Below are 12,843 nucleotides of genomic sequence, written 5' to 3' on the forward strand. Positions count from 1 at the left end.
TGTAAAAAATTTCTTCCTGATATCCAACCTAAACCTCCCCTGGCACAGCTTAAGACCAAGCCCTCTTGTCCTACTGCTGGTTCCTGAGAGAAGAGACCGACCCCCACCTGGCTACAACCTCCTCTCAGGCAGTTGTAGAGTGATGAGGTCACCCCTGAGCCTCCTCTTCTCCAGGCTCAACACCCCCAGCTCCCTCAGCCTCTGCTCACAGCACTTGTGCTCCAGTCCCTTCCCCAGCCTCGTTGCTCTTCTCTGGACCCGCTCCAGCCCCTCAATGTCCTTCCTGAACTGAGGGGTCCACAGCTGGACACAGCACTCCAGGGGTGGCCTCACCAGCGCTGAGTGCAGGGGCAGAATCACTTCCCTGCTCCTGCTGCCACACTGTTCCTGATACAGGTCAGGATGCACAAACCCACAGGAATAACGTGAAATGCAACTACTGAATGATTTTTCTCAGAAAGAAATTAAAACAAAAAAATCAAAGCTGTTTGGCCCATTTTCTACAGAAAAACTTGTTTATTTTTACTACTATTTTGGAGTAAGCCCAATCAAGCTAGAGGTTAAATACAGACACGGAATACTAAACCAGGAAAAGAAGTTGCTAACTTTCCAAGAAAGTCAGCACTATAAGCCTGGCAAGCATAAAGACTGGAATAGTGACTGGAATTATTCCTTATTACCTCACTTCTACGAGGTCATTAGGTTTGTAACTGGGATGGAGGAAGAACCAAACTTTCTTGACAAAATGATTTATGCTGGGTTCTCTCCGAGAGCCTCGGACGTACACCATCCATTTATGGGTTGACTGATCATTTTCTTCTCTCTTGTCAGGGGGAATGTACCTGGCAAAGAAAGGAAAAAACAAACACAAGATAAAAATCCCAAATAGACACATACTGCAAAAAGCATTTCAGGAAAAGTTTAGGCAAAAAAATTGGGGGTAGTAAAATGCCTGTGGGGACTTTGTTCCCTGTACTGTTCTGTTTGTTCGTCCTTACTCTGACAGTTCATCCAGGAGCAGATACAGGTCCCAAAATCTGCTCTACTCTTCTAACACATTTACTCTATTTTAATGCACAATGGCCATGTGAAATTCACCCATTTAAACATTTGGTTCTTAATTGGGAAGACTTAATTTTAACATTCTACCACAGTCGGATTCCTTTTCCCATCCTATTCTGAGATATCAGGAAGCAAAACCACAGCAGAAAACATCAACAACTCTGCTACCATAAATACAATTTATACAATAAAAACAATTCTTCTCAGGAATTTCTAAGAAACTTCAGAATCAATTCTTAGTTCTGGCTACAGCCTTAGGTAGATTTTCATGATGCAAGTCTAAGACTAGGCTTTGTCACCAAATGTCTGAAACTTTCTACACAAGACTGACTTGAGTAGTGCCAGGGTGAAGGAGAGTTAAAACCTGGAATTGTCCATAGTTTCCTAAAATTAACGCCTTTCTTCACTAATTTTCTCAAAGTTCAAAAGTTATGTATATTTACCTGTCAATTTTTTAAAAAATATAAATAAAAACTGTAAAAATTAATTTATTTAGATTATTTTGGGCTGTCACAATTTTCCTCATTCTGGTGGTTTGGTGCATTGGGTTGTTTTTTTTCTGTTTAAAAAAAACCCACACTGTCCCTAGGGACACACTGAATTAGCCAACCAATTCAATTAACCAACACACTGAATTAGGACAACTTGCTTTTCCAAATTTTCATGGGAAAGCTTTGGACTTCTAACTGATCAAAAAAGGCTGAAATACTTCCCTTGAGACAAACAGATCTTAAGAACTCCCTATATATACAGACATAAATAAAACAACTACTAAAACACCTGATCTTCCCACAACAAAAACCCTCATGCAGACGCTTGAGGAGAGCTGCCTCGGCTGCAGTGTTTATTCAAGGGCAACACCTCATGTTGTGACAGCCTAGCAGTTTTATTTGCATCCTAGTTTTAACCTCCTGTTCCATTTAATCCTGAAACAAAGGACCATCCCTCAAGCTCTGGATACTAACTTGGAAACGTTGCCAACCACAATCGTTTTCTTCACATAAAGCCGTGAAGTTTCATCATTTGACAGTCCGGCATTTCGTTGTCCTGGTTTTTGAGAGCTTGAAACACCCGAACTGTCCTGAGGGTAGGGGAAGAAAAAAAAGGCAAACAAAAACCCAAACATTCCTCTTAAACATCATTTTGTTTGGTGCTAGAAATGTAAGGTGCTGTTAGGAAAAAAAAAAAACAACAGACCTGCATAAATGACAGACCAACAACAGATCATCCCTAAAAATACCTGAATTGCTGTCCAGGCACATTTAAGCAACTCAGGCATGGAACAGTTCTATCCTACCTAGCCAGGAGTGCACAGCATGGCTTAACTGAGCAGACACTGTGCGACATCACACAGATCTGAGCCATGAGTTCAGCTTGGCTTTCCAAAGCACTACCACTGCACTATCTGGAAGAAACTGGCACTGCTAGAATGGCATCATGTTGGTCATTAATCAGAAAAAAAAAAAATAAAAAAAGGTAAATCTCCCACAAGTGGGTGATGCAAATCTAAATCTTTCTCATTCCCAGACTCTGTTGTTGCTTCATGGTGAAGAGTCAAGGCTGGGCCTGAGACAGCAATTCAGTTCCAGCTCAGCAGGGGCAGCAGCAGCCACGCCACGTCACTGACATCCAAGTAAACCTGCAAATCCACCACAATCCTTGGGGCACAATACAACCAGTAATCCCGTAACACAACCTCAGCTATTACACCATGGTCAAGGCTCCCTGATATGACAATGATATGACAATGATGTACAGTGCCAACACAAGTGGAACTGCTGTTTGCACGGGAATGAGAGGCTTTTCTACAGCTCTCGGACAAAGTGGGTGTCTGGAGAATAAGGGACTGCCAACCTCTAGTGACCAACACAGCTGGTGCCGCAGCTTCCTGGAGCATACTCCACTGAGCTCTCCCCAGACAAGGGGCAGCGTGGGGAGCAGTGGATTCACCAGGAACCATTAGCCCTCCTCTGTCAAGCCAGTGATGCCCCAAAGTGGAGCAAGGAGCCAGGGAAGGCTGGGAAGGCTCCTGCTACTTAACACTCCTTCAGTCACCTCTGGGCCACAGCCTGCAGGCCGAAGATGTAGCAATATGCTACACCCAAGCAATGGAACTGCTCCATCAATGCTCTCAGTGCAAGGAACTACTTCTGTTGCTCTAGTGGTTTACAATGTAGGTGGGTCCATGTTCCATGTGATGTATCTGCCTTCTGGCACAGACCCCAGGCAGGGTTTCAGCAAACTGCAGCCCTGTTATCGGGTCTCACGCTGTTCAGTGGAGGCAGAATCACTGCTCTTTCTGCCCTGTATTACTACAACTTGCTCACCTGCAGAATGCAGCCATATTCATGAGATATAGGGGCTGTACTCCTCTCAGGCCTGACTGCTTAAATGAGGAAAGGAAATTGAAGAGTTTCACCTCACCTGCTAAGGCACATTTCACCTGCTAAGGCACATTTCACCTCCAGACAGTGAGTCAGCCTACTCAGTGGAGCTACCTGCAGTCAGCAGGTGAAGCATTTATATGGCTGCACAGAGAGCCATAGAGGGAATGGATCCAGGTCAAAATAACCCAGAAAAGAGCATGAGGGAAAAACAGCAGGTATCTTTAACCTGGGTCAGTCTGGTACAGTTGAGCAAACAGTGATATTATGATGCAAAACAGCAAGCAGCACCATAAAGTGAAAACCAACTCCAACTATGCACCCAGGCTCTACCAGCTCATGTTCCCAGGGTGAGCTACTCCACTGGTCTTACTGTTTTCACTAGAGGCTGCTGAGGAGGCAAAACCCCTGCAGTGGATCAACTGCTCTTGCAGTCCAGCACTACTTCCTAAAAACACTGCTGAGAATGACACATCTTGCTCTTTCCTCCAGGCTCTACCCTCCTGACCTGACTTCCATCCCTACAGCAAAGCCCTTTGCTCAGGCTGTAAAGCGCCTCCTAGCCCAGAGGCTACAACCAGACAGCAGAGCTGTGCTGACACCACTCTCCCTGTGGCCTACAGAGCTCACTGCTGGGCAGGGCTGAGTTAAAAGGAGTTACCCACATCACAGACACTTCAGTTGGCCTTACAGCAAAGCCAGGCTGAGGGAGTGGGAGCAAGCAGTTGGAGAGGGCAAGAAACAGATCTTCAGCAAGGTGGGTGAAAACATGAAGAGCTCCTGGTGCCAGCACCGAGTCCACAGAGCACACACCTCCAACAACTCGACCACCACTCGAGTTTTACTTTACCCGGCCAGCATTTCTGCTCTGTCTCTGGTCCAGGCTGTTTGCCAGCCGCTCCTCTGCATCCAAGTTGCCATTGTCTTTGTCCAGGAGAAAGTCATTGTGCTGAGAGAGCGAGTCGCTCTCGGAGTGGTTGGCAGAGGGAGTGTCTGAGCCCTGGTTAGCTGGAGATGAGGATCTCGAGGGCGATTCCAAGAACTTCTTGATTGAAGGGTGATTAAGAATTGTTGCGTCACATGACCTGGTGCCCTGCAGGAAAGAGGCAGATCTGGTCACTATACCCCTGAAGCCTGGATAAAAAAGGAGCTGCACCAGAAAAGAAAAAGTCAATGTATGAAGAAAGAGCAAATATTTAATCAGCTGCCCTGCAGGAAAAACACATGCTGCAGAAGATAAAAGCTTAAAATGGTTCTATACAAACAGCACCACAAATTGAATCTGTTCCCTTAGGCCTTTTGACCTCAGAAACCCATCAGGATTTGGAAAGGAGGACTGTAGCCTGCCCAAATACCTAAAAAGCTCCTTTGTAACATCATCTCTTACCATGCACACACCTCCAGTCTTACACCACACACAGGATGGCCACAGCTGCCCAGCTCTGGCAGGCAGTCAGGGTACTCAGTGCATCAGACTCTACAGCTTTGATACTCACTGGCAGTCTTGTCAACACCTGTGAGGCAAGCTACACATATGAGCACCCTGTCTGCTCCCAAGACTTAACAGAGGATAACTAATAATGTTCTTAGACAAGCTTGCAAACTTTCCTCAAAAAGGACATCTTAGAGCTAATCTTAGATCCTCCTAAACCTGCAAGGGGGAGCACAGGGCGGGCAAGTGTTTATAACTCTTTTTTTTTTTTTCTCTTCCCTAGTATGACAAAGGCCCCTTTTTTTATTCCTGAACTTGCTTTTAACCTCAGAAGTAGAAGGAAAACACCCATCACTCAAAGCAAGAGTCCCTCAGCCACTTCTTGTCCCAGCCACCAGTCCTCCCTGTCACCTTTGTTTGATGATGAACCAAGTCAGCAGAAACACCCCTCTGTCAGACAGACAGCCTTGTTCCTGTTCCTGAAGCCACAGACATACCAGAGTGACAATGACAACTTTTCTAACAGGTAGTACCAGCTTAAAGAGGTTTCTTCCCTGCCCAAACCACTTGGATCAGCCAAGCTGGCACAATTATTCATGGGGAAGGGGCAGGTCACAAAAGAAGACAAATTAAGAAACTAACTTGGGATTTATTTGTTGCTTTGCTTATTATTGTTTTGTAATTTTTATTCTTTTCCTTTGCAGGTTTATTTTTAATCCATGTGAATTCCCTGATCCAAAATTCTGCCAACAAGATGGAGAGGGTGGTAGGGGATAGACACCAGCACCACTATGGAGTGGCAGAACTGCCTTCAAGAGGTGGCAGTAGGAGTGGAATTAAACATTGTCCCACCTTGGCCTTTAAAGGATCATTTGAGAACATTCTTTCCAATTGTCCCTCACACACACAAGTGAAGCAATTACCAACTCTCAGTTATGAGAGTTATATCCATATCCACAATTAAAAACGGACAACAAAGAAAACTGAAACCAGCAACAATTTCAAAAAAAGAAAGAAGTGTTTTAGCCTGCCTGCAAATCAGGACTTTTAGAAAAAATTAGGAATGCAATTGAAGATACAGCTATTCTAGCCATAACATCATAAATACTACTGGAAAACAAAATAAAGCAAGGAGGTGACAGTAAGTTTTGTGAATACTTCAAAACAGTTGCCAAATTTGTTATTTCCAGCAAATGTGAAATTCAGCAGGGAAAAAAACCAAACACCCTGCATGGCAGAACAAGGAACAGTACAGCTCATGCAGACACATGATGGCACTGGATAAAGGCACTTTCAAAGATCAGAACTTAGCTCACATTCTTCAGCTGCCCACACAAAAATCGAGGCGGGTAGAGGGATCTCCAAGCCTCCCAATGCTTCCACAACCTTTTCCAATTCCAGTTGCTCAACCCAAGTTCATCGAGAGAAAAACAAGCTGAACTTTTTTCTTTTTACCCCACTCCAAGCCCTGTGGAAATCACAATAGGGAAACCAGGAGCAGCACTGAGAGCCACTGCTTGGAAGAGAAATTCTTATGGGACTACAGTAAAACTCATGTTTGCAGCATCCATCTGCAACTTCCAAAAATCAATTTGGATCTTTACTGGAAGTCAGAACGACTCCCTGAACTGAAAAGATGGTAATGATATCCTACACTGTGAAGGGACTACATGTCATTTGGGAGCCTGCACAAGTCATGAACATGCTGCAATCAGCAGTCATTAAGGGCAGAGTGCTCAGAACTGTGGTTTAACTAAGAAAGTTTGAGGTTCTTTTAATCTTGTGAATTTTTAATCTCCCTATGATTTATCTCCTGCTCTGCTGCTGCCATCAGTCTGTTCACCAACCCTTGGTTGCCAGGTTAAAGGGAGGATAGTTTCATGGCACTGCCCAACTCTCTAAAAATCTTAAAATCTTTTTTTTTTCCCTTTCCTGAAAAGTTCCAAAACCCATCTGCTTCCACTCTCCTCCTGTGGGATGGGAAAGCATATTCCCCATTTTTCAGGTCTTTGCAAGGTCAAACCGTGCAGTGTCTGACAAGAAAGGTGTGGTCATGCAAGAACCGATGAAAAAAAAAAAGCAGAGTATTTTAGAAATCAGAAGCAGGGGATGCTGAAGGACTTCTCAACTGCTCCCTGAAGACTCCTGTTTGCCAGGTTCCTGAGGCCCAGCCGGTGGTGCACAGCTCTCCTCTCCCACTGGCACCCCACTCGCAGTTTGCATTCCCCCATTTGGCTAAACCACATCTCAAAACCAAACACCAGCTGAATAGCCAGGGAACTCCACACACCTTCCTTGGCAAATATTCTCTCAAGTCTTATTGTTCCCAGAGTAACTTTTACCTCTCCAGCTTTAAGGAGACCGGCGGACGCGTAATAGTTGGCGACAATACAGGCACGCAGCTTGTCCATCATCCTTCTTGCTTCAATCAGGCGCTACCAAAAGAAGAGGGAACGTACAGTAAAAATAACCCCTGCAGCCATCCCCCAACCCCCAGACAACAGCATCTTAGATACTGATGGGAACAAAACCTTTATACCTGATCTATAATTTCAATTTCATGTTCTTTACTCTTCATTTCGACAGCAAACTGTTCTTTTATAATAGTCTCAATCTTCTGCACGGTAACATCTCGAGCTGCACGAGGCCGCACATGGAAAATAAAGAGGAATGAAGTATTTACATTTCTATTTTTGAGGCTCTGTTTGCAAACAGAAAGATCAGAGATCACTACGGAGTGAGAAGCGAAGCGATAATAAGTTCAGCACATACACACAAAAAGGGAAAGATGATTTTCCTGCAAAACAAAGTTATTTGCCTTAACAAAAACCACATGCATCTTTAAAAGCTGGCTTATGTGGAGAGCTAGTTTTTCCTTTTTAGGTCTGAGATGACAAATAACAGAAAAAGGGAAGAACAGGACCAGTTCGTTTACTTCTGTCTCAGTAAAGTTGTAAACAGTTAGAGGAAAACTCCAAACTGCTCCGGCCAAGCGCAGTTAGAGCTGTGATTGCGCAGGAACGAGCTGGAACACCAGGGACATTTCTCTGCTCTCCTTGGCCAGATTCACATCCAGGAAATTTACACCACATCACGCAGCAATAATGAGGCAAACGCATACTTTATATGTTCAGCACTGGCACGGAGTGCAGCCTCCTCTGGAGTGCCTACAAACCATTTATTACTCACAAAGGAAACTATATTCTCAAAAGCTGGCCTACCTCTTACAAAATCCCCTTCCAGCACAGCAGTCAAAAAAATTTAGCCTTTCAGCAGGAGTTTACTGACCTCAGTGGAAAGTATGTAGTTTAAGATTTCAAACTGTGCAAATACCTAACAGCAAATTAGTGGCTAAGAACGAAATTGGCACGTTAACGTATTTTTTCTAGGACATGTATACATGGGAAGAACTGTTCTTCTGGCTCTACACATACCACAGCCTTTAATATTGCCCTTTCTTTGTCACCTCCATTACCCCTCAAGGGGGTTCAAACAAGAACTATTTTTATCAAGTTCTAAGTAAAAATCTGGCAAAGCAGGAATTACACTTCTAGAAGAAAGCCTGCAAAAGGTGCTCCAGCTCATGCCAGAAATACGGTGACCCCACTGCAAAGCAGATCAGAGAAACTGCCTGGGCTTCTCTGGAAAAATTTCGCATTGTTTCTACATGGAATAGGAGGCAACAGCACCAAGACTTTGGCTTGAGCTTCAGAGCAAGTATATGTTTTCCTAAAAGGTATGTATCTGTTTGAAAGGGTTTCTAATATCCCAAGAGAAAGAGTAAAGAAACCAAAAGCAAGTCAAAACCTTGCTGGTACGTTCCAGACAGCACACATAATTGTACTGTCTGATAAGGTAACCACAACAGGAGTGAGGCAACTGATACCTCTATAGGCAGCAGGGGTATCCTAAATATTTTAACTTATTTCCACATACAAATATATATACATATATATATTCTAGGATCAGCAATAGTTCAAGCCCACATTAAAACAGAATTACACTGGAATCTGTATGAGTAAGGCAAAATTAAAAACCAGAGGGATATAATTTACCTCCAGCCATGCCTAGGAAATTCATATGTAAGGCTACACTTAAAATAAACCTAAACAGATTAAGCTATGAGATGTATGGTTCAGATGGGGACAACTGAATCTCTTCCCTAAAAGATGATGCCATGCCACACCAACATATGACAATTAAAGCACTTCAGGATTTGTGGTTATATTACAGAGGCTTTTAAGAACACTTTATTTTCATATTTTTCCCAGCTTAGTGTCAACTGCAGTCCCTCATTAAGACTGTGTTAGTGAAATTTGTGTCCTTCAGGAATTCTAGCATCAAAAACTGGAGATCTTCCATGAGAGGAAGAAAGACGCCAGTTTGGAGGAATCACCTGAACAGAAAGTTCAATTTGGCAAGGACAGTTATCCAGGGCCCTAAGACTTTGTCTGCTCATTATCAAGACTTTCTGAAAAAGTTGCTTCAGAAGCAGATTTAAAACCCCATCTGCAGTCCCTGGGACACTCCAGAACAGAGGGTGGTGACTTCTGGCAGCCAGGCAGGGCAGGCAGTTGGGAGTGGTGACACAGCCACACACAGCACAGCACAGCTGCACTGGGCCCCACCGTGAGGGCCCCTGCCTGACGTGGCAAACAGGACCTGACCAACAACACATTCACCTCAGAGTTCAGCCTCCTCAGACCTGACCAGCTGTACACCATCCTCAAAACATCACCCACGAAGCCATCGTCTGTCCCTCTCCAACTGGCAGCTCCGGCACCCTGCTCTATTCCTGGACTGTCTTCAGATCCCACAGCCAGCCTCGGTTTTCTCACCTCCCTGTTCGTCAGCTCTTCCCATCATGATCCTCTCACTAGCTGTGCTATGCCAAAAATCACTGGCCTACTCCCTGTCCCCGGGGCAAGAAGCTTCACTCTCATTTGCCCAGAGACGACTGCAACCTGTCCCAGGCACTCTGCCAACAGGCTGGTTTCCAAAGCATATCCAAGTGTGCCAAATGCAAACCTACTCATCCAGCTACTCTCTCCACTACACTTCTTTATCCCCATCTCCTTTAGTCAGGTTCCTCTTTCTCCTTTCTTGCATGTTTTAAGGTCCCTTCCTTCTCCCTACCTTATCCCTTCTACACTGCTCCTTTCTGCTTTTTCTGCCTGCTCTCGCAAACATTTGCTGTCTTCCAAGAGCCAGTCTGTGTACTGCAAGGTCATGGATTTTTTACCCCTCCCCAGGCTGTAATGCAACCAGCGCATCCCCCAAAACATAAACAAACTGCCAATCCTTCCAGGAGCAGACTTCAACTGCAAAACAGATACACAGGCTGCAGCATAACACAGCACGGAAAGGTGCACTGGCAAATACTTCAGCAAGCAGCAGGAAGCAAAGTACACGGCTGGGACCCTGGAGAGCTCATGCTCCAGCTGCTATCATGCACCAAAGGCTGCATCCTCACACTTTATTTATGGTTCAGGTGGCAGGTAGGGATGACTCCACATACGGCACATCTTCATTTAGCTACACAGAGGTATCACTATTTGCCTTGTTCAGTGTCTGTCCTTTGGCCCCTTAGCTCCTGCCCCAGCCCTTTCCTGAATGTTTGTGGACAGCATGCACATCCACATCAGGTCCTACCTGACTGTTCAGCTGCTTTGTGCCGCTTGTTGGGATGCGTGATGGTGATCTCCTCATAGTCGGGGTCCTTCTCTGCGATCACTCTCTTGATCCCAGACATGTTCTCTACTCCGCTGACAGGAAAAATAAAAGCACTAACGTTACCCATAGCGACCTTCTGGGCAAACTTCAACCTCTCACCTCACGTGGGGAGGCCTGTGGTGCACACCCAGGAGCGGGAGCAACTCCTTCCCCAGGGGCTAGAGATCACCCCACAGCTGCACATGGGAGCTGGCATGTTCTGCACAGCCCGGGAGCTTCAAACGCCTCCCGAGCCCTGTGGGTCCCCACAGCGCGGGTGCCCACGGCCTCGGCGGGGCTGCAGTCACGCAGAACCCCCGTGCCCGCTGCCCGTGAGGGCAAAAGGACCCTGCTCGGAATCCCGAGACTGCGGGAGAGCCTCCGCACAGGCACCCCCGCCCCTGGAAAGGAGAACACGGGCACCCCAAGCACATGGGGAGAGCCCAGGGTGTCCCAGCACCAGCAGGGCTGCCCCGCTCCCCGCCGCGGGGTCACACACCGGCCGTGCCCGGCCGAGAGCCGCCCAACGCGGGCCACGACCCTTCCCGTGAGGGGGCAGCGCGTCCCGCCGGGGCGGGAGGGGCGCGGGGCAGGACCCGCCGCCGCGAGCCCGGGCCGGGACCGCCGCGGGGCGCGCCGTGGGTGTCGGAGGTGCCCGGGGTGACGGCGGTGGCGGTGCCGCCGCGGGGCGCCGAGGGCGGAGCGCTGCCCGCGGCCGGTCCCACGTGCGGCGGCGCCGCTCCCCTCCCCCGCCGCGCACACAAAGCCGCCGCCGCGGCCGCGCTCCCGCCCCGCGCCGCTCCCGCCCCGCCGCTCACCCGCGCTCCGCCACTGCCCGGCCCCGCCGCCCGCACCGGCCGCCCCCGCCCGCCGCGCCCGCGCCGCCCCGGGCGCTCAGCGCCGGCCCCCGCCGGGCCGTCCCGCCGCCGCCGCCGCCGCCGCCATGAGCGCAGGGCCCAGCGCCGCCCTCGCCGCCGGGGCGGGCCCGCGCAGGCGGGCAGCGAGCGGGGGGCGGTGCCGGGCCGTGAGGGGCCGTGAGGGGCCGCACCTGTGGCCGCGGGCAGCGGCTGCCTCTCGGCAGGGGACAGCGCGGAGACAGCGGAGCTCCCTCAGGGCAGAGGGGTCAAGCCGGGTTCGTGGCGCTGTGGGGGTCCGGCCGCGCCAGTCCCGCCGTGGGCGAGGAGAGGGCTGTGGGCAGGGCAAGGCTCGCCTGGGGCACCGCCGCGACCGAGATGAGCGACGCGGCCGCGTTCCTGTCTGGAGGGACAGGTGCAGTGCCCTCATCCGGACTTGCTGCCTGGAACAACCGTGTTTTAATGTGTAATAGAATGTGAGGGAGACATTATTATACAAAAGATACTTCACTAAAGGATGATAAGAGCACTGAGGTGCTGGAGCGGGTCCAGACAAGGGCGACGAAGATGGTGAAAGGTCTGGAGCACAAGTCCTGTGAGGAGCGCCTGAGGGAGCTGAGGGTGTTTAGCTTGGAGAAAAAGAGGCCCAGGGGTGACCTTATCACTCTCTACAACTCCCTGACAGGAGGCTGTAGCCTGGTGGGGGTCGGGCCCTGCTCCCAGGCAACATGGGACAGGACAAAAGGACATAGTCTTAAGCTGCGCCGGGGGGGGGGGGGTAGGTTGGACATCAGGAAGAAATTCTTCACATAAATTGTGGTTAGATATTGGAACGGGCTGCCCAGAGATGTGGTGAAGTCACCGCCCCTAGAGGTGTTTAAGGAAAGACTGGATGTGACACTTAGTGCTCTCAGTGCACTCAGGTCTAGTTGACATGACAGGTTGGACAACGATCTCAGGTTTTGTCCAGCCAAAATGATTCTGTGATTATATGATTAGCAAATAACAAACAAACAAACAAACCAAACCAACCAACCAACAAAACAAAACCCAAGAAAGGATGCCAGGCTGATGAGGTGCAGGATAGCAGCAGTCCACAGCATGTGCCACCTCACAGCCAGGATAGCAGCCCTCACCTGCCCTTAAACAGGCTTCACACAAACCTTATACCATACTTACTGCTCACCATACTTCATATTCTCTCAAATCAGAGCTGAAATTGTCCAAATTAGTGCAGCGAATGCCACAGTTTGTGTTTGGTTTTGGCCAGGCAGCAATACCTGTCAGGTGCAGCTAATGGCATTGATGCTTTGCTCTGGTAGTCTCATGGTTCATGCAGGGAGCTGAGAACCAGCATAAATTAGTGCCCTGCTCACTCATGGATTTGCCAACTTATTTA

At 48.2% G+C, this 12,843-nt stretch overlaps 1 protein-coding gene across 7 annotated transcripts in view; it reads right to left on the reverse strand.

The window, feature by feature from the left end:
* Positions 1-11,448, reverse strand: part of YEATS2 (YEATS domain containing 2) — a 68,528-nt gene extending 57,080 nt beyond the window's left edge. For all 7 annotated transcript variants that reach the window (XR_003572354.1, XM_027893656.1, XM_027893659.1 and 4 more), the window contains exons 1-7: positions 11,409-11,448; positions 10,531-10,643; positions 7,418-7,515; positions 7,221-7,313; positions 4,297-4,539; positions 2,028-2,143; positions 681-842 (exon numbers count right to left, since the gene is read on the reverse strand). Coding sequence is in view for 6 of the 7 variants with exons in the window: in XM_027893656.1 (XP_027749457.1) it covers positions 681-842; positions 2,028-2,143; positions 4,297-4,539; positions 7,221-7,313; positions 7,418-7,515; positions 10,531-10,630 (812 nt within the window). In the remaining variant the exon portion in view is untranslated. The remainder of the gene's footprint in view (positions 1-680; positions 843-2,027; positions 2,144-4,296; positions 4,540-7,220; positions 7,314-7,417; positions 7,516-10,530; positions 10,644-11,408) is intronic.
* Between the last annotated feature and the right edge of the window lie 1,395 nt (positions 11,449-12,843).

Source organism: Empidonax traillii, unplaced genomic scaffold, assembly GCF_003031625.1.
Source record: "Empidonax traillii isolate 1590-97213 ecotype Southwest subspecies unplaced genomic scaffold, ASM303162v1 scaffold400:size839614, whole genome shotgun sequence".
NCBI classification, from domain to species: Eukaryota; Metazoa; Chordata; class Aves; order Passeriformes; family Tyrannidae; genus Empidonax; species Empidonax traillii.